This window comes from Neomonachus schauinslandi, chromosome 3 (genome assembly GCF_002201575.2).
Source record: "Neomonachus schauinslandi chromosome 3, ASM220157v2, whole genome shotgun sequence".
NCBI lineage: Eukaryota > Metazoa > Chordata > Mammalia > Carnivora > Phocidae > Neomonachus > Neomonachus schauinslandi.
The window spans coordinates 127,209,067-127,234,467 of record NC_058405.1 but is presented as its reverse complement, the minus strand read 5'-3'; the positions used below and the strand labels follow the sequence as shown (position 1 = coordinate 127,234,467).

The 25,401-nt window shown below is 38.4% G+C and overlaps 1 protein-coding gene across 1 annotated transcript; it reads left to right on the top strand.

Moving 5' to 3' along the window:
- The first annotated feature begins 6,788 nt into the window (after window positions 1-6,788).
- On the top strand, window positions 6,789-11,576 carry LOC110592116 (acyl-CoA-binding protein-like). Its single transcript, XM_044913612.1, has 2 exons — window positions 6,789-7,055; window positions 11,502-11,576. The coding sequence occupies exons 1-2, from the start codon at window positions 6,789-6,791 to the stop codon at window positions 11,574-11,576; spliced, it is 342 nt and encodes a 113-aa protein (XP_044769547.1).
- Window positions 11,577-25,401: the final 13,825 nt, after the last annotated feature.

The window sequence follows — 25,401 nt, the reverse complement described above, 5'->3', positions numbered from 1 at the left end:
TTTTATCAGGCTAGTGTATCAGAGTAATATTTCAAGCTATTTCTACCCAACAACAGGTAACATTTTATCTGCCTCAAAATATCCTATGTGCCATTGTTTCAATAATACAAGTCCACTTGGACTATTTTACTTAGAGACACACTGCATCTTTGAATAAAAGATTAGAGCTCCTAATAAAGATGTGATATTTATAGAGCATTAATTCTGAAAATGCTTCTTGACAGTGCATGACTTTCTTGCATGGCTGGATATGGAACTCATGTTAAAGCCTCATTTAGTCTCCCAACTTACAGTGGAAAATATTTATTTTACTTTTTTCACTGAAACCACAAAATTAAGCATTGTTAAATGTTAGCTGCTGAGAGATTCTATGTACCAGATCACCCAAAGATAGGAGCTCTCTCTCATTTCCATGGAGCCAAGGGTCTTAGGGAATCCAGGAATCTGTAGAAGAGCTTCAAGGAATTTGTTAACCCCTGGAAACGGCAAGCGATGGGGTGTGTGTCCTACATACACCTGCGCACCTGTATTCTTTCAGTGATAGGGTCAGTAAATGTCATCAGCGCCTAAAGGCGTCTAAAAAGAGAAATATTGGGCGCCTGGGTGGCTCAGTTGGTTAAGCGACTGCCTTCGGCTCAGGTCATGATCCTGGAGTCCCGGGATCGAGTCCCACATCAGGCTCCCTGCTCGGCAGGGAGTCTGTTTCTCCCTCTGACCCTCCTCCCTCTCATGCTCTCTGTCTCTCATTCTCTCTCACTCAAATAAATAAATAAAATCTTTAAAAATAAATAAATAAATAAATAAATAAATAAATAAAAAGAGAAATATTGCCTCTCGGTGGGCTAACTTCAACAGGCTTCAAAAGATTAGATATTTGCAGTTTCCGTTCTTACCCCAGTTACGCCACCCTCATTATACCACGGTCAAATCATTGCATCTTTCATTGCTTCACATTTTTACTTCCTAAAACAGGGCTAAAGCTGATTCCCTTCAGCCCCATATTACTCAGGGCTCCACTTGGAGACAGAGGGAGGGAATAAATATCCAGACCTCACTCTCTTCTCCCTCTGACCTCATGCCAGACCTCTCAGCAGCTGAACCTAACTGTAAGCCAAAGTGCAAAGTTGCTTGGTGATATCCTCCTCATAGCCTATCCTTGCACAGAAAAAAGAAGGGTGGAGATGCATAGAGAGCAGATCCTGGGGGATGAGGCATGGTGAGTAAAAGCAAGCTATCTGGCACATGCCCTCAGGTATGAAGTTCTTAAAGTGACATGTATTGAAATGTGGTGCCCTCAGGTATGAAGTTCTTAAGGTGACATGTACTGAAATGTGGTGCCCTCAGGTATGAAGTTCTTAAAGTGACATGTACTGAAATGTGGTTTTTGGGTTTTTTTTTTTTAAGATTTTATTTATTTATTTGAGAGAGAGAGTGAGAGAGAACATGAGAGGGGAGAGGGTCAGAGGGAGAAGCAGACTCCCCACTGAGTGGGGAGCCCGATGTGGGACTCGATCCTGGGACTCCAGGATCATGACCTGAGCCAAAGGCAGTTGCTTAACCAACTGAGCCACCCAGGCGCCCCTGAAATGTGGTTTTACACTTGCTCTTTCACCTCTTCAGGTTCTTATCATATGCCACCTCTTCGGTGAGACCTTCTCTCATCACCCTATTTGAAGTAGCAAGCTGCCTTACCCCTGCCTCTGACTCCCCATCCCCCTGCCCTGCTTGGAGTTTGATGGGAGCACTATCATCATTACACAGGCTGTGCACCTCACTTTTTTTGTTTTTTGTTTTTTTGGTCAGCCTTTCCCCCACTAGGCCATAAGCTCTGTCTCTTAGAACACTGGCTATCTTCACTGCTGGCATCAGCAATATCCTATACCCAATAGATACTCAGTATATACTTATTAAACAAACGAAGGAAAGTATAAACCAACTTTGGAAAGAAAATCCCTGTGCTGTGTTTTAAAAATGGAAACAGGCCTATTAATACTAAAACTGTTTTTCTTATTTCAAAATCACTACAGATGCCTACTGCTAGTTTTCACTATCTGACCTTGATTTCCTAAATCATTCCTTTTCCAAATTTCACTTTCTTTCTTTAATCAGCTCAGATATCCTTTTCTATGTAGTCTTTCCTGGTCTACGGCCATACCACCCTGAACGCGCCCGATCTCGTCTGTAGTCTTTCCTGTTTTGTCAAAGGTGATTGCTGTGTCTGATGAGCTTGGGAGGAGAGTATCTCTAACCTTTATAACTCTCCTCACAGTTATTTGCATGCATATCTTACCAGCAAAACTGCATTCCAAGTTCTTCAAAGGGTTTGTGATTTGAGCAATGTCCATATTCTACAGCCCTGAGCACAATCCGCTGCCTGTAACGTGTTGAAGAGGATTAGCCCTGGAGTCAGGGGACCTGCATTTAACTCCTGCCTCTGTGCTCGCCGCAACACGCTGCCATTTAAGGTCTCTAAGCTATGTCATGGGGTAGCTACAAGGGTTAAATGAGATGATACATTTAAACCATTCGCCAATAAATGCTCAATAAAGCGTATCCATCATTAGCTTAGTGTGTGTTCAGTGTCTGTTAAACAAACGAATGGTTATAGTAGGATGTGGAAGAATGAAATCTGTACAAGATATAATCTTCCCATGGCCTTGTTTAGTGATGTATGGTGGGTCCTCTTTGTGAGCTAGAAAAGAAATCAAGGTCAAGAGTACAGGTCCTTGAGTCAGATTGCTCAGGATCAAATCCATCCTTACTATCTGTGTGACCATGACCAGGTATTTAACTTTTCCACCCTTGAGTTTTCTCACCTATGTAACCGATTGAGAACAGAGCCTGGAAGTAGTAAATGATCAATATCACTAATTATTATAGACATTAAAAAGGACACCACACTGAAAAAAAAAGTTTTCTTTTAATCTGATAGGCTGTTAGACATTCACAAATTTTATGAATTTAGTTTGCGTGCTAATAAATAAAGAGCTGTAATTAATCTTTTTGGAGCCTCTCATTGCCATGGTCTTTTCTTTTCAAGATAGGATTATACCATAGACATTTAAAGAGAAAATTACTTCAAAACAAGCAATGTTCCAAGGAGGTAAAATATATCTTCAAAAATCCTTTTATGTATTTGTTAAAAGTAATCCTCAAAGCAGCTGTTATTAAAACTTTCTACATTCTATCATCCAACAGGGTTATTTCACAATCATTAATAATTAATCATAGGCTTCTGATTCATTCTTGTACACTCTAAAAATAGATACCACGAATAGGCTTAGAACCTTAGCAACAGAATATTGAGTATGCTATCAGCCTAACCTAGGTACCTACTCACATTTTGCAAACAGATCTGTCTCAGAATTGCTAAACTGGAAGGTATTTCATGGCAAAATCAGACAACATGTTTTTCCTATTTGCAGTTATTTCAAACTCATCTCACTAAAAGCCTCAACATTTCTTCTGCTCTCTATTTGCCTGGCAGTAGGGAACAAAGAGCTTGTGCTACCATCTTGAGACCCTGAACATGGATCCCATCACATATGAAGCCTACTAAATCAGTACCAACCTGGCCAGTCACCTGATGGTGTTTCTGATGTCTACCACGTGACAGATACTTGAACAAGCTCTGATGAATGAGAAAATGTCATTAATACTGGTAGCATCTAATCTTTAATAATTTTAATTTAACTTGTTCAATAAGCAGTGTAAAGCATTATTCTATATATTTTACAACTATGATTTCATTTAACCTTCATAACAACCCCATGGGGAAACTAATACAAAAGTTAAGTATGTCTCCAAGAGTCACACTTCTAATAAATGGGAGATCCAGAATTGAAACTCAGGCAGCCTGAGTCCTGAATCCAAGAAACCTAGGCCTTAAACAATCCAACAAACCAGTAAACTAAAGGTCTGGTTAATAAATTTCTAGATAGCTCTTGGCTCAACATCAGGACAAATATGGGGATGGATTTGGTGTGTGTTTCATGTGAGTATATGTGTTCCTTAACTTAGTTTCAAAATACTCAACCAACCAAGTGATAGTCTACGTATGGATTTCACTAATATGAAAGAGTGCAAAGAGTTAAACATAAAGGTGGATGTCATAGTCTGATACAAAGCTGCAGAGGCAACAACTGAAAAGACTCAAAACTTTACAAGTAGTCCTGAGCTCACCTAAGAGTAGAAAATAGCATTTCCTCTTTTTTCCTTATGAAAAAGTAGTCGCTTGCTCTTTCTCAGATAGATGGATGGATAGATAGATACGTAGATACATAGATGATGGATAAATAGATAAACAGATAGATAGATAACAGACAGATAATCCTCACTTCCTCATGCCACCCAAATTTCTCTCCTGTTCTTTTTATCTCCCCCAAATAAGATAACTTCAAGCCTGAGCTCATGAATGTCTCTTTGGATACCTGCAGTGCCCAATATAGTAGCCATGAAGTAATTAAAATAAGCAAGTTAAAAATTGAGTTGCTCAGGCCATTCACCGCATGCGGCTAGTAGCCATCATTGGACAGCACAGATACGGAGTATGCTCACCACCATAAAAACTTCTGCTCTAGAGAAAGATGGGGGCCACTATCAGTCCCATCCCCTGAAAGTGGTACTGATTTATCTTTTCTGATTTACTTTTTTTTGTGTGTCCTCACAGAGCCACACAATTAAGTTTAAGAAACCATCTACTAAAAACATTGAAATTATTTGGCAACATTTACTTTATCAGATATTTCGTTCAGTCTGCCAACATTCTCTGATCAAAATCATTGGCGAGGTTTCATGGAATTTTTTTTTTTTCTTATATGACATCCTTCCAAGTAGCTAAAAGTAGAGAGCTTAATATATGTAATTTTTTAACCAAAGAAAATACAATGCATAGCTTATTGTTTTCTTTACCTGTAAGTTTCATCTAGCCTTATTCATTATTAGGAAAGAAAATCACCTCTACCATGTTGTCTATCCTGATTTGTGCTCACCTCACTCTGTCTCTCAGAATTGTAACCAAATGCATGAAACGATTTCTGTATTTAACTTCCATAATATATCACTGATAGACTGGCAACAATTAAGCCACTGAGTTAGCAACTAATAAAATTTAGGCATGATTATTTTACCATAAATATTAGAGTAGTTCCTCCATAATTTCTTTTGCTAAAGTAAAGTGAATTATAATATCTATTGATACATTCCTCCATCAGATACTTAATTATCACTTATTATATGCCTGATAATGTATTAGGTGTGCCCTCAAAGTTCTTACAACACAATTCAACTCAAATTACTGAAATAAAAAAGTGGTATCTGTTGCACTTTGAGTTCCCATAGGATGATGGTGATTGCCTAAATTCAAATCTCTGCTCACTTTCTCCAAAACCACACAGATCCCAAAAGGGAGCAAATAAAACTAGCCATAACCCATGCCTACCACATGACTGGGAGACAGAGATTGCGACAAATATCAATTTACATGGAAGTAGCGTCTAAGCATCCAAAGCTGGAGAACCACTCCAGGGCCTAGGCCAGATCAAAAACAAGGAGAAGAGAGTGGGGTACAGCAGCAACAGAACCCACAACGATATAACATCACTCCCCGGAGGAGAAAGTTCCACATGGACTGGAGAAATGCCGGGAATAAAGATAAGACCTGCTAGATCAGAGCACTGGCTCCTGGAGAACTGAAAGGAAGGGGCAGAAAAGTGCACAGGAGTGGAAGCAACAGTCCTGAAAAAGGTACGGCCTCTGGGGGAAAGGGAGAGCTCTTGGTGCACGCATCCCTTGGAGGCTAGGTGGTAAAGGGAGCAGCAGGTGTTGAGATTAAGGAGAACTAATAAACCAAAGAGACTGAGAATCAGAAGATACACCAACTTGCTTCTCCACAAAGAGGAAATTATACTTCTCTGTCCAACAGAATAAGCCATTCTCAAACTAGAAATCTCAGTGAGCCTCTCCAATATCTCACCTTTGCATGGGGAACCAAGGGGATAGAAAACAACTTCAAACATGTAACAATCCAGAGAATACAGTATTCATGAGGCTTCCCTGAGGAATCTACTAGAGGAAGACCTTCAGCCAGCTTGATAGGAATTGAAAAACTTCAACAAGAGGACCTCTGGTGAGCACTGAAGATATTTAATATACATATTTAATTACAGACTTAAGACTATAATAAAGGTGGGGCAAAGAGATGAAAGAATAGTATGTACCTGTTAAATAATCTGACAGAATTTAAAAATATAGCTAAGTAAATGGGAGGAAAAACAGGAAAAGGAAGGAAAAAAATGAAACACATTTTCTGAATACTGTATACTGAGATCATCTTAAGCTGACAAATCAAATAGTAGAAGCCTAAATAAGGAATAAAGGGACTAAGGTAATAAAGGTAATCATTAGAAAAAATACAAATTTTCCTAAACCAAATTAAATACTCTGTCCACTCCAGACCCCTTAAAAAACAAAAACGCAAGGAAACAGACCACATAGTGAATCATAGTAACTATCACAGTATGTACAGTAAATATAAAAAAATAGTAAGAGTTCATTACTGATGTGACCAAACATATTAGTCATATCAATGTATGTCAATGAGGTTAATTTACTTATTAAACAGATTTTCAGATTGATTCACAAAGTAAAACCCAACTCTATGCTACATACTATCAACATCCTTAAGGGGTTTAAGGAATGTTAAAAATAAAGAGATGGACAAAGTTTTATCAGACAAATATAAATAATAAAAATGCAGGGTTCCCTGGAATCCTTGCAACCCTGCCGGCATGTCTCAGGCTGAGTTTGACAAAACTGCTGAGGATGCTAAGCACCTCAAGACCGAGCTAGCAGATGATGAGATGCTGTTCACCTACAGCCACTATGAACAAGGAACTGTGGGTGGCACAAACACAGAGCAGCCTAGGCTGCTGGATTTCAAAGGCAAGGCCAAGTGGGATGCCTGGAATCAGCTGAAAGGAACTTCCAGGGAAGATGCCATGAAAGCTTCCAACAACAAAGTAGAAGATCTAAAGAAAAAGTATGGGGGCACCTGGGTGGCTCAGGTCATGATCTCCAGGTCCTGGGATTGAGCCCCGCATCGGGTTCCCTGCTCAGCTGGGAGTCTGCTTCTCCCTCTTCCCCTCCCCCTGCTTGTGCTCTCTCTCTCTCGCTCTCAAATGAATAAATAAAATCTTGAAAGAAAGAAAGAAAGAAGAAAAAGTATGGAATATAAGAGACTGGATTTGGCTGCTAGCAGTGCATTTCATCTAAACTGCTATAATGCCTTGTTTTCTAATACTGTGGATGACATGAAATAATGAAAATAACCTGTTAACCTAGATCCTGAAGACTGTACAGGATATGGCTCTAACAGAGTAGGAGCTGAAATGGTTACTGACCTTCGCTGAGTAGTTTTTATCTGTAGATCAAAAGTGCATTTGTTACTTTAAATATATACATACATACATAATACATACATATATAAATGCAGGGTTGACATCTTGATATTGGACAAGGTATAAATCATCACAAAAAGTATTAAATGAAACAAGGAAAGACATGTTAAAATAATAAAGATCATAATTCATAACAAAGATAATATTCTTAAATAGCCATGAATACAACTACCACATTTATAAAACAGAAACTCCAGGAAATGCCAGGAGAAACAGTCAAAAACAAAATAATATTATAAGACTTCAATGTATCATTCCCAGACCAAGAAAATCAAGTGGACAAAAAACAAGAAAGGATAGAAGACACTTCTCACATCATGAATAAAGTTGATCTTATGAATCTATATTGAATTTTAGCACCAATAATAATTTACATACCTTCTTCTCAAAGGCATATGGAACATTCACATAAGTTGAGCATATATTATATCGCATAGAAATCCTCATTTTCATAATACAGAAATAATTCAAATAACATTCTCTGATCAGAGCACAGTATTAATAGAAATTAACAAGAAAATATCTAAAGTGTCTTTTCCAGCTGAAAATGTAAAACTTCTATTGAACAACTCTTTGGTAAAAGGAAAATGCTAAATTAAATGTCAGAATTTCTTTTAAAAATAATGATAATAAAAACAGAATGTATGGGATATAATAAAAGCTGTGATTCAAGAAATTCATAGCCTTAAGCACTTAACATCAATAAAAATGAAAGGATAAAAGTAAATGAATTAAAATCCCAACCTGAAATCCTAGGACAAAACAAACACACAAACATTGTAAAGCACAAGAAAGGAAATGGTAAAAATAAAGCAGAAAGTAATTATTAGAAAAATATTAGAATTAATAAGTTAAAATGCTGGTTCTTTGGGGTAGAAATCACTTGGTAACTTACTGAGGGATAAAAATGGGTAAAGGGAAAGCATAAATATACACAATAAGAAATAATCACTGAAAGAGAAGAAATTAAAATACTGAAGAGAATATTTTATACAACTCTATGCAAATAATACAGGGATGAAATAGTAATTTCCCAGTAAGTTTAATTGATCAAAACTGATACCATTAAATAGAGGTGGCTTAAGTAGACTAATTTCCATAGGAAAAAAAAATAGAAAAATTATCCAATCCTACCCCCTTAAAAAGGCAACAGGCCCAGATGGCTTCACAAGAGAATTCCACCAAACCTTCAAACACCAGATGATTCTAATTATGCTTAAATTATTCCAGAACACAGAAAAAGAAAGCATACTTCCCAACTTTTTTTTTTATAAAGCAAGTAGAACATTGCTAATTAAACCTAATGAAGATGATACCAGAAAAGCACAGTTAAATCCCTCACAGCCGCGAACGTGAGATTGTACTTTCCCAGCCCCAAGGCTTGGAGAAGGAAAAGTATGGAGAGCTCTGAGGTCAGCTGCCCCCAAGCACTATCTTGTATCTACAGGTATCTACACTGCCCTTGCTTTTCCTGCTGGGGAGACCTGAGCCAGCTTTCAGTTGCTGCTAGCACAGGGCCTGGCATTGCAAATCCCAAAGGAAATGAAGGGAAAAGTTTTTATTTTAGCCTCCTACAACCAGGCTGAGTCGCCTTCTGCCCCAGGCCAGAGCTACCATCCCACGTGTGTTCCAAACAGCTCCCTTTTCCCCATTCCTCGACTCAGGGCTTGCTCACCATTTTCTCCATATTTTTCTCTCCCTTGTTCTTCTGGAGAGGGGGAGGGATTTGGGAAGCGGGAGGGGAAGAGCCAGTAGTCTACTAGGTCCACCTCTTGGGTGGAACTAGAACTTCAGCAGAAAGCAGACATTTGGCTAGTTTGACTAAAACTCAGAGTTCTTGAAAGGGAGTGGTGGAAGATAGAAAGTTTTTTTCAAAATTAGGAAGGCAGTGAATGACTTGATTTGGGCTTTAAACTAGATTTGGTAGATCCCTGAAGGTTTTCCAACAAAGGAAGACTTTTATTAAAATCATGTTATAGAAAGATCAATCTAATGATAATCATTTAGGGGGATGTTGCAGTATTCCAGAGTCCCTTCCTAGTCAAAGCACAGGCTTCAAGCCAACAGCATCAGCATCACGGGGAACTTACTACAGTGCAAACTCTCAGACTTAGGGAGTCAGAATCTGCATTTTAATAAAATCTTCAGGAAATTTATGTGTATGTTGAAGTATGAGAAGCAGTGTCCTAGACATCATAAAACACCACCTGAAAAAAGAAGGGGTAGATGCCGGGGAAATTGTACTTCAAAAAAATGGTTAAGATCAGAAAGACAATCAGGTTTCAAGATTGGGTCACAGCTGATATGTGAATCCTGGCCCCAAGAGCAAATTCATAATGACTTTGACTGTAGTTAATGGCTTACAGCTGCATCTCTGCTTATTTTCAAAATAACGGAAATTGTTAAATCATAGTAATATTTCAATTTGGAAAAAATCAATAGAAATCCTGCTATTATTCCTTTAACTCTCGAAGATTTTACACGGCTGTGTTTTCAATGAAGCTATCCATCTGATTTTCCATTTTCTCTCTTACATTCTGGTAGATTTAGAGTCTTCCCCCAAAGTTCCCTTTGTCACTAACCTGGGCATTTTTCCAAGCCCAAAGATAGTAGTGAAAATTATAGGCTCTTCCTACATACTTTTCTTTTTTAAGCAACTAGAACTGGGTTCCATATTAGCAAGCCTCAATCTTTCCCTATTTGTAGAGTTTTTTTTAAAAAACATCTCCTTTTTTTAAGCACCTCCACAGTCTTGATCAAAACACAAACCTTCAAAAGAAGCTAAGTTCAATAGTGTGCAATTAAGGGTGTTGGTTTATATAGTTTCTATAATTTCTTACTGAATATGCGTGCAGTTTTATAAATATCATAATAGAATTATAGAAATGTGAAATCATCTTATACGGTCAAGAGCTGAAAAAGCTACTCATTAATACAGAATGCTATTGATTTGGTTAATATGATATATATAATATAGAAGTAACAATATAGAAATAGAAATAATAATCATGATGAAAGCTGAGTCCCTCTGTGTAACACAAATGTACTCTTGGAATGCTGTACCTCCATGCTAAAGTTAAAATTAAGAAAATTATTTGACCTCAGCAACATCCTGGTTCACTCTCAACAACAACAGAAAACTTACCTACAGACATGTGTAATAATTAAATATAAGATTATAAACTGAATAGTAATAGAAAAAATACAGTTTTTAGAAGTATCTCAGTATTTTTAATGCCCTTCAGAAGAGAGAAAAATTTCTTGCAACCTAATAATTTTTATGTTTTAATAATGACATATTCTCTTCCTTTGGAATCTTAACCTTGCTCTTAAAGTGTCTATCCTTTTTTTTAATTCAGTGTAGAAAGCTTTAATATGAAAGGTGGTTCCTCCCTTAAAAACAAAACTAAAATTAAAAGTTTCTTATGTATTCTTCCAGAATTTTTTTCTATGCATATACTGGTGTCTACATAAAATGTCTATTTTTTTTCCTCTGAAATTCACTATCACTTCTACACTCCTCTTAAGTCTCTGCACCTCTTTTTTTTCCTCATTTTGTGTTCATGATCCACAGCAAATACATTTTCATATATCTCTCTGATTAAAAACTTAATTTCCAATATTTCCAGTTTCAAAAAACTAAAAAAAAAAAAATAGGTGCATGGAGAGTGTTCAAAAACTCTGTTGGTCTCTGTAGTTCTTCTACATAATTAATTTTATCACTTGTCTAAACAAAGTAGGATACATGAGGATACATGATCTTTTCTCCCTGAGAAACTGATGGGCACAAACTCCTTCTTTATCCCTTATTCATGAATTTTTCTCAAAAGCGTACATGTGCACATCCCATTGGGATATACTGCTTCAGAGCAATTATGAAGACTCTACATGGAATAGCTCATTTTCCCTTATGCTGATTGCTCAGACTTTACATTGCTTTTGGACTATGTTAATGTCTTTACTTCACAAAATTCTTTGCTGTACAATATTAAAGAGACACTATCAATTCAAACGTTTGTTATTAGAACTGCAATACTCTTACAGAATGATTGTGACTATAAAGGAGATGGTTTTGAAATTACAGTTAAACAGTTGTTACAGAATAGACTTTGCTCCTAAATTATGCAAAATAATTAACTTCGTCATATAAAAATCTCAGTGGATTCCAGAAGTTTTAATTGGTCAAGGCAAAGAAAAAAATAAACGAAGGAATATATTCTGGATGGGAGTCCTGGGACTTGTCTGTTGGATAATTAATTTTCAATTAAACAGAAAGCAAAAGAAATGCTATTGAAATCCAACGGGGTGAATAGGGGAAAGGATTCAAAGTGTACATTTATGCTGACATATGCTATGATCTTAGAGAATGAGCCAATTATGAGCAGGTCATTTTTTATGGTCAGTGATGTAGGTATTTCATAAATAAATAACTTTTTTTTAAAAGATTTTATTTATTTATTTGACAGGGAGAGAAAGCGAGAGGGAGAGCACAAGCAGGGGGAGTGGCAGGCAGAGGGAGAGGGAGAAGCAGGCTCCCCACTGAGCAGGGAGCCCAATGTGGGACTCCATCCCAGGACCCTGGGATCATGACCTGAGTCAAAGGCAGACGCTTAACCAATAACTTTTTATCAATCTCAGTGGAATGGATCTAAATAGGAGCCACTCTCACTCTCTCTCTTATCCCAAATGAAGTATTAATCTCTACAACTCTGTGCTTATCATGAAATGTGCGTGGATGTACCCTCATATTCAAGCAACCTAAAACTTTCCCTTTAAGTTTAATTTCCTTGGTTAATTTTAAAGATTTTGTTTCTGTAAAGAAAACTATGGTGGTAATTGTCTTTATTTGGTTAGTTCTTATTCATGTTTCCTACAAAATTACCTTGTGAAAATGGTCTGAGGCTTAGCACTTTCTGAGGAAAAATAAACATGCCCCTTTTCAATTATGCCCTACTTGTTTTTTTAGGGCAGAATGAAATTTGAAAAAAAATTTAATACTAGCAAATGTAATATCCCTTCACATTCTTTTTAGCACATTAACACAATTATATTAAAATAAATTGCATTTTAAAATCTTAAAATCAGATAATCTGTTTATTATTTAAACCATTCCATACAACAGAAAAAGACAGTTCCTCCAAATTATTTTATGAAGATATGGTAATCTAAATTTTAAAATTCTGGTAAAATAGTTTTCAAATGTGTAGATCAATGTCTCTTATAAATATGGATGCAAAATTATAAATGAAGCAATAACAAGTCAACTCAGCAGTATGTTAAAAGACTAATATGATGGGGCACCTGGGTGGCTCAGTCGTTAAGCGTCTGCCTTCGGCTCAGGTCATGATCCCAGGGTCCTGGGATCGAGCCCCACATCCGGTTCCCTGCTCAGCGGGAAGCCTGCTTCTCCCTCTCCCACTCCCCCTGCTTGTGTTCCTGCTCTCGCTCTCTCTCTCTCTGTCAAATAAATAAGTAAATAAAATCTAAAAAAAAAAAAGACTAATATGATGATAAAGTAGAATTTCTATTAGAAATAAAAGTATTGTTCATAACTGGAATATGTAACAGTACATACCAATATAAGCAAAAAAGCTTATGACCTTCAAATTAGCAACAATTAAAAAAATAAAATGTAACACACACACACACACACACCCCCCACTGCCCCCCCAGTGCTGGCAAGGATGCAGGGAAATAGAATCTATTTACATCAAAGCTGAGAGTTTAAATTACCACAAACATTTTAGGAAGAAATAATAAATTATCTATTAAAGTTAAAACTTCCCATACTTTTGAACCAGAAATCCTATTTTTAATGTAGTTGACCCAAAAAAAGCATCATTGTAGTGGTATTTCTATAATGATTTTATTGTAGTAGTATTTATAGTGATACAAATAAAAACTGAACAATCAACCCTCTAACACCAGCCCAGTCAGAAGAGATACCAGCCACCCAGCCATAAACATCTGTTTGAAACTGAGAAATATCAGCCCTTCCTAAAGCTTAAATATGCTGGCACATTATATCTTTTGAAGATTTCAAATATTTAATGGGTACCTGGGTGTCTCAGTTGGTTAAGTTTCTGCCTTTGGCTCAGGTCATGATCCCCGGGGTCCTGGGATCAAGCCCCGCGTCAGGCTCCCTGCTCAACGGGCAGTCTGCTTCTCCCTCCCCCACACTGTGTTTTCTCTCACTCTCTCTCTCTCTCAAATAAATAAATAAAATCTAAAAAAAAAAAAAAGAATTCAAATATTTTACCTGAAAATCTTGCACCCCACTAAATCCAATATCCTACTAATTAAATCACTTTTTTTAAAATGAGTCACTTTTGACAAATGATTTGGTTGCCACTAAGAGCCTAGCTGCTAATGGATATGGCATCATAATATTTATTTGACAAAAATAATACTAATAGTAGAATTTAACTGACTTACAAAACAAAGTGTTTTTACATATAGAACAAGAAATGTATGCATCTACTCCACGGATATTTATTAAATGCCTCCTACTTCTCAGGTAGGTACTCCGCTACCTTCTGAGCATGCTGCAAAAACAGATTTGATGCTGGCTTTCAAGGAGTTCATGATCATGAGCAAGACAGACATCAATCAAGTAAACAAATAGATGAGTGTGTACACAATTAGAAATTGTGAACAGGATGCTATGAAATAGAATAATGAGGAGGGGTTTCATTCTATAGTTTAGGTAGTCAGGAATGGCCTCTCTGGGAAAATGACATTTCATCCACTAGGGTTGAGAAGTCAGCCTTACAAAAGTAGGGAACAAGTCCTCCAGGCAAGTCAAATAGTCTGTTATTTATTTATGAGACTGGATCGTTTTTCTAAATGAATCACAATGTCTAATTGGTACTTCATTAGTGCTCAATATTTACATACTGAATCCAACCATGGATGCATGTTATTCCATCTCTCTTAGCAAAGGGCTATGTGTTGAATAATGGTACAACGGGGCACATAAGAAACACTAAAATACTTTGAAAGTGAGTACCACATATTTATTTGCCACTAACACACTGATTATAAAAGATCTAAGGCATGCGTATAAAAATTGACATAATTACACATATATACAATTAACCCTTTATATAGCCATGTTTTTGTGGCTCCCATCTCTTCTTTCCCCATGTCCATAATAGCCAACGGTTCAAAACCTCCCCCTCCATGTCATCTCTAACTACATGGAATGATTCCCATCTGGGAGAAGGAGCTGTGAGGGTTCATAGAGGCCTGAATCAGAATGAGTGAGGATCCTCTGAAGTTTGAAAAGTATTCCCCAGTTCTAGGGAGCATGTCCTTCTTCCCCCTCCCTATTTAAGAATAAATAAGGTGTTTTATGATCACTATCATGCAACTCAGTTCAATGAGTAGAGCATTCATTGTGTGCGTCCCACATGCTTAACACTGTACCTGGCTCTGTGGGGAATCCCAAAGCATGTTTATTCTCAGCTCACTACAAGCCATGTTCTATGGCTCTTTGGAACCTGGCCTTCTAGTTGCATAATTCCAAGTCTTACCTTTCCTCTCAGATCTCCTGTTAACTGAGCAATTTTGACCATGCCTTCCTCTTAAATCTATCTTCTCCCTTAACCACAGTCCTGGACACTTTGCTTTTCTGGCTTATCTTCCTCTCCTCACCCTATAAATAGCTTTCCCCAAAGTTTCATAAGTGGTCATTTAATGTGGGCCATCTAAACCCACTTGGAATTTCTACCATCAAGCTCAGATGGGTCCCAACTCTGCGTCTCTGGCCCAGATCTCTCTCCAAACTCCACATTCTGATCTCCTACACCCTCCTGACATGACATGGATGTCTTACAGACAGTTCATGATAAACCCAGACTTTTTCACTTGGCCCCGGATCTGTTCTTCTTCTGTTTCCTGTACTCATAATGACTCCTTAAACCATTCAAGAATCTGGAAGTTTAGTTTCTTCCCTCTTTTTCACCTTCCATAACCAAATTGATCACTAGATCCCAACAGTTTTGCCCTCTTAATATCCCTCCATTCTTCTCTTCCTCCCCTTGGTTAGGCTCTTAGATCTTGCATGGAGAAATTCAATAGTAATTATTTAACTCATCTCTGCCTTCCCTTTCACTCTCTCCACAAACCTTTCAATGCATCCGCCATAATTCCATCAAAACAGCTGTATTAGAATATCAAAGTACAGTATCAAGTTAAATGTAGTGTTTAATTACAATTGTAAGAGGTTAAGAAATTCAGGAAAGAGAAAAATATATCCATTTTCCCTCCCATGGACTCCCTCTGAAAGCCTTAGGTTTCTAAGAAAACATATCACCTGAAATATCTCACTTGTGAACTCTCCAGAAATTTTAGCCAAGAAATTCCCATCCACTAGGATTGGCTATTTGGAAGGGCAAAGATGTAGAGAAGAGGACATTGTATCTAGTAATTTACAGGAAATCATACAGGTATGTTTCAGGACTAGTTTCCCCACTAGTGCCCTAATTTGGGTCCTGATAAAATGAGACACAAAACAGGAAAATTGGAATAGTGATAAAGAATGGCAAGAACAGGCTCTAGGAATGGAAATCAGGGTTTTACATATAAGGTTTTTCCCAAAGATACCCTTCAGGTAATTTACCAATAACTCTGTGCTTGTCCTACTGGTATCACCTCCCACTTCATTTGACTGAGAAAGTTTCCATGGAACATCTCTTCTATGTCCTATCGTGAGCACTGGAGGGTATGAAAAAGTAATGTAAAACACAGCCCCTGTCCTTAGGGGCTTACATTCTAACTGCAGAGATAACACATGCAAACAGCCATGAAAACATACTAAATGAGAAGCTACAAAAATAAATGGTAACAGGGGCGCCTGGGTGGCTGTCGTTAAGCGTCTGCCTTCAGCTCCGGTCATGATCCCAGGGTCCTGGGATCGAGCCCCGCATCGAGCTCCCTGCTCAGTGGGAGCCTGCTTCTCCCTCTCCCACTCCCCCTGCTTGTGTTCCCTCTCTCACTGTGTCTCTCTCTCTCAAATAAATAAATAAAATCTTTAAAAATAAATAAAATAAATGGTAACAGAAAGTAGGCAAGTGCAGTAACATGGAGAGAGAAGAGGCTGGGGTAGGCAGGGTCCACAGGCAAGTCTTGGTGAAAGGGAATGGGGCCTATTGTTGCCAAAAGATTTTGTAATAGATACACATTTGTGTGTGCAGCGTGTTAGAAGTGCCCCCACCCCCAGAAGGTGATAATATAGGCCCGAAAAAGTGCATAAAAATGTACTTAAAAGCAAATCTGGGGCACCTGGGTGACTCAGTTGGTTAAGTGCCCAACTCTTGATTTCAGCTTAAGTCATGATCTCAGGGTCATGAGATCGAGCCCCACGTTGAGCACAGAGCCTGCTTAAGATTCTCTCTCTTCCTTTGCCCCCCCCCTGCTTTCTCGCTCGCTCTCTCAAAAAAAAAAAAAAAAGCAAACCTTCACGTGGGGCTCTGTAAGGGATACATTTAAATCCTGAAAACTTCTCAACCATGAAGACAAACAGCTTGGGCAAATTCTCTCCCTAAGGATTGGTGAGTCACATGGAATCATTTCTTCAGCTCTGTGAAGATCAGTCAGGGAATGGTGGGTTTCACTGCAAATATCTGAATATTTTCCACACCCACAAAGCCCTGGAGCTACAGCTCAGCATTTTGTACAGCCGGACCTTCGATCTTAAAAAAAGTAAAACACTGCCCTCTAGTGTCCAATGTCCAAAACTGAAAATTTAGCATGCTCCTTCCTGTTAACTCAACGGCAGCCATGGCCTAGGCCGGGAGCAGTATCCAGTTTCCAGGTTTTAAATGGGTTTGCAATTAATAGGACTAGAGCAGCTTGATATGATACAAGTAAATCCTTCAGGAAATGAAATTCAGACTCAGACCAGATTACAGTGTTTCAAAATGGGGCCTCATACCCTAATTACCACCATGACTCTGCACATATGCAAATTTTTCCTCTAAAGTGTTCAAAATTTGACTTGAAATCCAGAAATCTTGATTTCTGGTGCAATCCTCACCATCTAAAGAAAGAACGTTCATTAAGACTAACTGTTCAGTAGGAAATTTATTAGAATCCACCTCTTCTTGCCCACAGCCTCATGTGTTTTTTCCTGCTCCAAATTCCAAGAAGACTCGATGTTACATTTGTTCAGGTCTTGTTTCCTGATGGTAAGGAATATTTTTAGTCCCTTTGTGGCCCCTGGGGTGGGCATGGCATTTAAAGTGTGCTTAATAAATATTTGAATGCATGAATGAATGAATAAATGGGAATTGAATAATGAATAGACAGATGGGTATGTGATAGGTGGTACAATAATCACTGTTATTTAAAGCAGAGGAAAAAGAAATACTATTCATTGTGCAAATACAAATACACCCACAAAGCTCACTGCACTGGCTCAGAGACCAGAGCACGCAACTAGTAAAAAAATATCAGGAAGGCAAGAATGGCTCCAAATCAAGCCTGGGAGCACTCCTGGACTCTGTGGCACCAGAAATGGACACTTGGGCTCTGCTGTTCCTGGTGTAGGCCCTGTAAGGCTTACACAGATGCTTGAGCACAAAAGCAGGAGAGAAGAAAACCTGAGAAAGTTGGAGCAGGTTCCTCACCCCGCTACTCTCGGGAAATGTTCTTCGGTGGACCAAGAACTAAACACACAAGTCAAGGCTCCCTTGGAGCTGGGTAGAAGTGTCATAAACAACGGCTCCTGTGGGCACCACAGAATCAAGCAATCCTTGAGTCTGGTTCAGTCACTATTTCTGGTTTAGGGGCTCTGTGAATGCTGGCTGGGAATGGTCAGTGATGTTGGTGGTTGAGATGTAAAAACGCAATAATATTAGATGCCTGCCTGGTTCAGACTCTTGAAATGCTCCCCCGCTTGCCCTTAAGAAGCAAGCCGAGGAAGTGTGAATGTATGCAGTAGGTATTTATAGTTGCCTAGAGACCTTTCCAGACAAGCTCCCACCTGGTGAGCTGCTCAAAGCTCTCTGCTCTTCATTCCTATTCCTCCAAGTGGTATACCTCCACTCTTGTTTTCTGAAGAGCTCTTTTACAGGTACCTTGACTCAGTCATAACATGATAGACTTTGGACAAATGCTTGTATCTACTTCTGCCTTCCAGGACCATGAGTGTGAATAAGAAACTTACCGCGGTGCTCTGTTTGGGTACCCTGACAATTAGATGACCGGCCTGCCTTTTGGCCAGGATTCCATTTCCCTAGAGAATAGGAGGAAATGGAAGAGGTAGGAAATAAGAGGCAAAAATAAAGAAACTAAGGGAAAGTGAACTACACTCACAACACCTACAAAACAAGCAGCAGACAGACACAAGTGCAATTCTAACTGCCAAACTCTCCTCTAAAGGATGTTCGAGACCGGCGCCATTTCCTTACCATGTACTAATTCCCTGAGCTCTTTTTACCACAATACTCAGACCTCTCCCTTAAAGAACTCCAGTGATCTCCTCAGTGAATACCAGGACCTTTTCTCAGTGCTTATTCTCTTTGGCCTTTTTCAACTTCTGACATTTCTGATATTTTTGATTACCTATTCCTAGAACAGTCTCTTTCTGATTTTTTTCCCAAGATTATCATTATTTAGTGGGAATCCAAGCCACTTCCTTTTTTTTTTTTTTTAAGAATCCGAACATTTTGGAATGTTTTAAATGTGTGCTGTTACTAAATTAAAATTTTAATACCTACTCACAAAATATGGTGATTTCACTTAGAGAGCATGTCAAAAATCTAAACTTGAAGCTACGTGTGACTGTGGGGGTCCACAGTGGTAGGACAGGGACAGGCTTTTCCTGCCTCTCCACCTGGCTTCTACATCTCTTTCATCAACCCCTCTTCCTCTTCTTGCTGCAAGATTCAGTCTTCAGTCCCAATACCTCTCCACTTACTTTCCTTTGGCCTCCTGATCCTGTCTCCTAAGGCCAATTGTCATTTTATATTAATAATTACCCACCTGATTTCCCAAACCTATTCCAAGTCTGCTACCAATACCTCCAGTGTCCTGCAAAACATCTAAATCTTTCCATCTGCAAACTGAACACATCACCCTCTCTCTGGGTAGCAAACTAGCTTTATTCTTTCTCCTGTCTTAAATCTCATTTCAGCAGAAGCTGAGGGTTCCATATAGGCTAGCTGCAGAGAAGGTGCCCATCCTATTTGAGCTTTCAGAACTGGATATGATGGTCTGAAACTGAGGTTAATCTGAAGGAGTTTGGCAGATAAAGCTAGTTATAATGTGATGAATAATAAGCTGTTATGCCATTCTAGCACAAGAAAAACCTCAAAGTAAAGGACAGACTCTGAGCTTTACACAGAAACTGGGGTATATGGGGCACCCGGGTGGCTCAGAAGGTTAAGTGGCTGCCTTCGGTTCAGGTCATGATCCCAGGGTCCTGGAATCGAGTCCTGCATCAGGCTCCCTGCTCAGCGGAGAGCCTGCTTCTCCCTCTCCCTCTGCCTGCCTTTCTGCCTACTTGTGCTCTCTATCTCTCTGCCAAATAAATAAATAAAATCTTAAAAAAAAAAGAAACTGGGGTATATGTTATGGGTAGAAAGGAAGTCTTTAACAGCTTAGACATTTCCTTCATGCCATAGATCTAAGTCTTATTCATTAGTTACATGCATATCATGGTAATAAGCTGAAAAATATAATTTTTAAGTTACATTTAATTTTTGTTTATTCTTCCATAAATTATTGACTTTGTGGATTTTTGTAGGCAATTTTTAATCCCAGTATTACAATGGTCTCTCAGGGATCTCTTTATGTTCTAAGATCATCCATAGCACCATATACAATCTGTCCCTCTATACATGGAATCAACCAGTATGGATCCATGGCATTGATCCAACCAGTGGATAGCTTTTCTTAAGCAAGTTATTACAGCCACCTGAGTGTTTTCATGAAAGACATGCCACACATATTACAAGGAAGGAAATTATGATAATTTGGCAACTTCCCTGTGAAAAGCCATCCTTAGTTTAGGCATTATGATTACTTGCATTCTATTATTTAATAGAAAAATGTGTTCCTTAAAGTCCTAATGAGTACCCCAAAGGAAGTAAGATGATCATGATTAGACATCATCATTGGACCACAATTTATGTCCTAAGAAAAGTAATGAGAGAGGTCAGAACTTCCCCATTTTAGAAGAGTCACCCGGTCTTACTGTTAGAAACCCAGCTGTAGGAAGCGGACGCTCTTTGTAATCTGCCCCAAAAGTGGAGTGTACTAAAGCACCAATGAGATAAGAATCCAGACTGTTCAGATAATTGGTGACTCCTATTGTCACACAGGCGGCAGAAGCAGTGCATGAAATGTCTGAGAAGGACACAACGTTGCATTTTGGAGATAAGGGTCAACTGAAACCTTTGTAAAGTCTCTATCTCTCAGTGGACTGGAATTTCTTTATTCCGTTGTAATAAAACAGATCTGAACCAGAGAAAAAAATCACCCCAAATTTGGGCATTTCCTAGGGCACCTGGAATGATGTTCCCCAGCCAAGGAGGGCTACATCATCATCATCAGTTGCTGTATAATTAAAAGCACAACAACCTTTAAGTATGAGCAAGATACGATTATGAAGGGGAATTTCCTTTTATATATGACAAATTAGTATGTTCTATTTCAACACTAAAGATAATTTATTTTTAAACTGTCCATGTTTTCATGCTCTGCATAAATCTTCCTGTAGTACAAAATTCCAAAATATAAAGCATTGATTCTATTTACAAAGCAAATATACTACTATATTAAACATATATACTTAATATGCAGGAATATGAACTGAATGAAAATCAAATTTCACTTTTATTTTTTAAAAGATTTTATTTATTTATTTGAGAGAGAGAGAGAGAGAGAGAGAGAGATCACGAGCAGGGGGGAAGGGTAGAGGAAGAAGCAGACTCCCTGCTGAGCAGGGAGCCTGGATCCGGATCCAGGATCATGACCTGAGCCAAAGGCAGACACTTAACTGACTGAGCCACCCAGGCGCCCCTCAAATTTCACTTTTAGACAACAGATATTTTTCCAAGAGACTTATCAGGATTACAGAGAGGGTTAAGTGCCTGGATTCTTCTAGAAAATGGTGTTCTATTCTCACAAAATTTCTATCAAGGACTTTTTGTTTTGTCTTTATTCTAACCTTAGCAAATTTGTAACTCAATTTCCATCACAAATCGGAAAGAAGCTGTGGTGGATTTACCTTTTAAGAAGAAAACTGGTAAAAAGAAAATAGTATTATATAATGCATAATTTAACATTTGCCAGGAAAATTCTGTAAATTCATTCTCATCTGCATTATATAGTATCAGCTCGAATATGTTTTTCTTTACTCTTCTATTTTTTTTTCTATTCTTAATATAACTTATTCCTACAAATATGCCCAAATCTCCACCAGCCAACCTAAAATGGTTTCTTGACACTATCTTAAATTGCCATTTTATCCTCATTGATCTCATCACATGTAAACTTTTGCAAAGATACTGACACTTCAGGGGTGCCTGGGTGGCTCAGTTGGTTAAGCGTCTGCCTTCAGCTCAGGTCACGATCCCAGGGTCCTAGGATGGAGTCCCGTAACGGGCTGCCTGCTCAGGGGGAGGCCTACTTCTCTCTCTCCTCCCTGCTCATGCCCTCTCTTGCTATCTCTGTCTCTCTCTAAAATAAATAAATAAGATCTTAAAAAAAAAAGAGAGAGATACTGACACTTCACATTTCCTTCCTCAATTTCTACAGTTCCCTTATTCCCTGGTCTCCACTCTTACAATTCATTTGAAATTTGTGCAGAGCCCGACAACCTTATCTCTACTTTGATCTCAGTCGATTTTAATCGATATTTGACCCTATTAATGTCCTCCTTTTCCTTGACACTTTTTTTTTTTCTGGCAGTTTTATTCTGGCCAATCTCCTGCATCTTTCTGATAGCAACCCAAATGTCCATCAATGGATGAATGGATAAATAAAATACGGCATATACCTACAGTGGAAATCACTCAGCCTTAAAAAGTAAGGAAATTCTGGCACATGCTACAACATGGATGAACCTTGAGGACACTATACTAAGTAAAATAAGCCAGTCACAAAAGGACAAGTATTGTATGATTCCACTTATATGAGATACCAAGGGTAGTTAAACTCACAAAGCCAGAAAATAGTGATGGTTGCTAGAGGCTGGAGGGAAGGAGAACTGGGAAGTTGTTTTTTAAGATGGACAGTGGTGATGGCTGTACAACAGTATGAATGTACTTAATACCACTGAACTATACACTTAAAAATAGTTAAGACGCTAAATTTTATGTTACGTGTATTTTACCACAATAGAACAAATTGGAGGAAAACTATTCTGGTGCCATATTACTCATCCCAGGACAAGTATGTATCTTTCCTTCCCAATGCAATGTTTTCTCATAATACTACAAAGTACTCATCTTCTCAAACACCCATTCACGTTGCATAATCTTGGTTATTTCAAATATAATCATTCCAGTGGTGGATAATAGTTTCAGTTAATTCCACCTGCTATAGGTTGAAGAGATGGTTTACCAAACCTTCAGATAACAAAAGAAAAGCAGCAGAATCCTAAAAACCTAGCTGGTGATCACTTGCCCACCTGGTGTTTATGTTTACTCACCTCACTGACTAGCCATCTGTCTTTTGTCTAATGAACCTCAGCCTTGTTAATCCACCTAGCAGTAAATATGCTCACAGCCGGCTCTCATCAAAAGGTGCTCCAGCTTTAACAAGGCAGTCTGCGTTTGTACAGAGCGGTACGAGTCCAGACCTGTGCCTGGAAGGCACTCTATTATATGGGAGACACAAAAAACACTTTTAAAAATATCATTTATATTCTCAACAAACTGGGGGTTCTAGAGGGGAGGGGCGTGGGAGGATGGGTTAGCCTGGTGATGGGTATTGAGCGGGGCACGTTCTGCATGAAGCACTGGGTGTTGTGCACAAACGATGAATCATGGAACACTACATCTAAAACTAATGATGTAATGTATGGGGATTAACCTAACAATAAAAAATTTTAAAAATATATAATTTATATTCTCAACAATATATTAATATTAGTTACAATTGCATTACAAAGATTTGAGAATCACTAAACCTTTTTAAAGAAACATCTGAATCATTAAGAGGAACTTCCTAAGCGGAAAAAAATGTGTATATCAAATTTAGAAAGCAAACAGCAACAATGAACAGTAAATTGAGTCCTTTAAAAGAAAAAGGGTGTGGGTGGGTAATTTGCAAAGTCAACTTGAGAAATTCTTTGAGAACTAAAAGGATAGAGAATGCGGCTGAAGATAATAAAGAAGTTCAGAGCCTCGCTAGACTGTGGTACAGCCGTACTTGGGAAGACTATGTAGCAATTAAAGGAAATGAGCTGTTAATACCTGCAACAATTCAGACGGATCTCAAGGGCATTATGATGAGTGAAATAAGCCCATCTCCAAAAGTCACATACTATTTGATTCCACTTATATAACAATCTCAAATTACAAAATTACATCAGTTGAGAACCAGTTAGTGGTTTCCAGGGGCTAGGGGTGGTAAGGGGTCAGGGGCATGACTATGAAGAGAGGGAGATCTCTGTGTAGATAGAATAGTTCTGTATCTTGATGGTGGTGGTGATCACACAAATCCATGCATGTGCCAGAATGGCACAGAACTATGCATACTCCCTGTACCAAATTCCTGGTTTGATACTGTAATACAGTTAAGTAAGGAATAACATCAGGGGCATATGGATGAAGCACACAGGACATTTCTCTGTTCTATTTTTTTTTTTTTTAAGATTTTATCTATTTGACAGAGAGAGAGAGAGCACAAGCAGGGGGAGCGGCAGGCAGAGTGAGAGGGAGAAGCAGGCTCCCCACTGAGCAGGGAGCCTGATGCGGGGCTCGATCCCAGGACACTGGGACCATGACCTGAGCCGAAGGCAGACGCTTAACCGACTGAGCCACCCAGCCGTCCCATCTCTGTACTACTTTTGTAATACACTGTGAATCTATAATGATTTCAAATAAAAAGTATTTAAAAAAAAGACATGTTCAATAAATGGAAAAGATCCAATATGTACATAAAGAAGGAAGAAGGGGAAGAAAGTAATAATCAGGAAGGAATAGAAAAAAATATGCTAAGCCAAAGAAATATTTGTTTCTATTTTGAAAGGGCCAATCAGGCAAAACCAATGTAGTATATAGCCCACAGCTACAAATATCTTTGAAATTTATGGTTTTTGAGGATAATAAAAAGCCGTATAGGCAGAAACTACAAATAATATGCAAAAGGAAAAATGGTTGGAGTTAAAATTACACTTTCTTTTTATAATACTAAATTTTGGTAGTGTCAAGAGTGATTTCTATGCAAATAGTTCTGAAAATGTGAAATTACTTCAAAAGCTTGTTTAAAATGCGTATTCCTGGGGGCGCCTGGGTGGCTCAGTTGGTTAAGCAACTGCCTTCAGCTCAGGTCATGATCCTGGAGTCCCTGGATCGAGTCCCGCGTCGGGCTCCCTGCTCGGCAGGGAGTCTGCTTCTCCCTCTGACCCTCCCCCCTCTCATGTGCTCTCTCTCTCATTCTTTCTCTCAAATAAATAAATAAAATCTTTAAAAATAAAATAAAATAAAATAAAATGCGTATTCCTGGACCTTATCTCCACAGATTCTGAGGCAGATGGCCCAAGAATCACATTATTTGAGTAAGACTGGTCTCTGAATTTTGCAGAGAAAAGATGTAGGGTGAAAAAATCTTAACCTAGCCAAGCTTTTATTAAAGTGAGAAGGAATCAGAAAGTGTAAATTTCCATTGACCCTTTTTTGGGGGAAAAGGTACTTATATCTGAAAAATACTACAACTGATGAAAAGAATACATAAAAATTATAAAACCTCAAGAAGAGATATGGTATTA

Excerpts from the sequence above, each read along its gene's own strand:
- LOC110592116 (XM_044913612.1), top strand. The coding sequence starts at position 6,789 with ATGTCTCAGGCTGAGTTTGACAAAACTGCTGAGGATGCTAAGCACCTC. Across the intron at positions 7,056-11,501 it reads AAAAGTATGGGGGCACCTGG|AATGATTGTGACTATAAAGG; the intron begins GTGGCTCAGGTC and ends ATACTCTTACAG.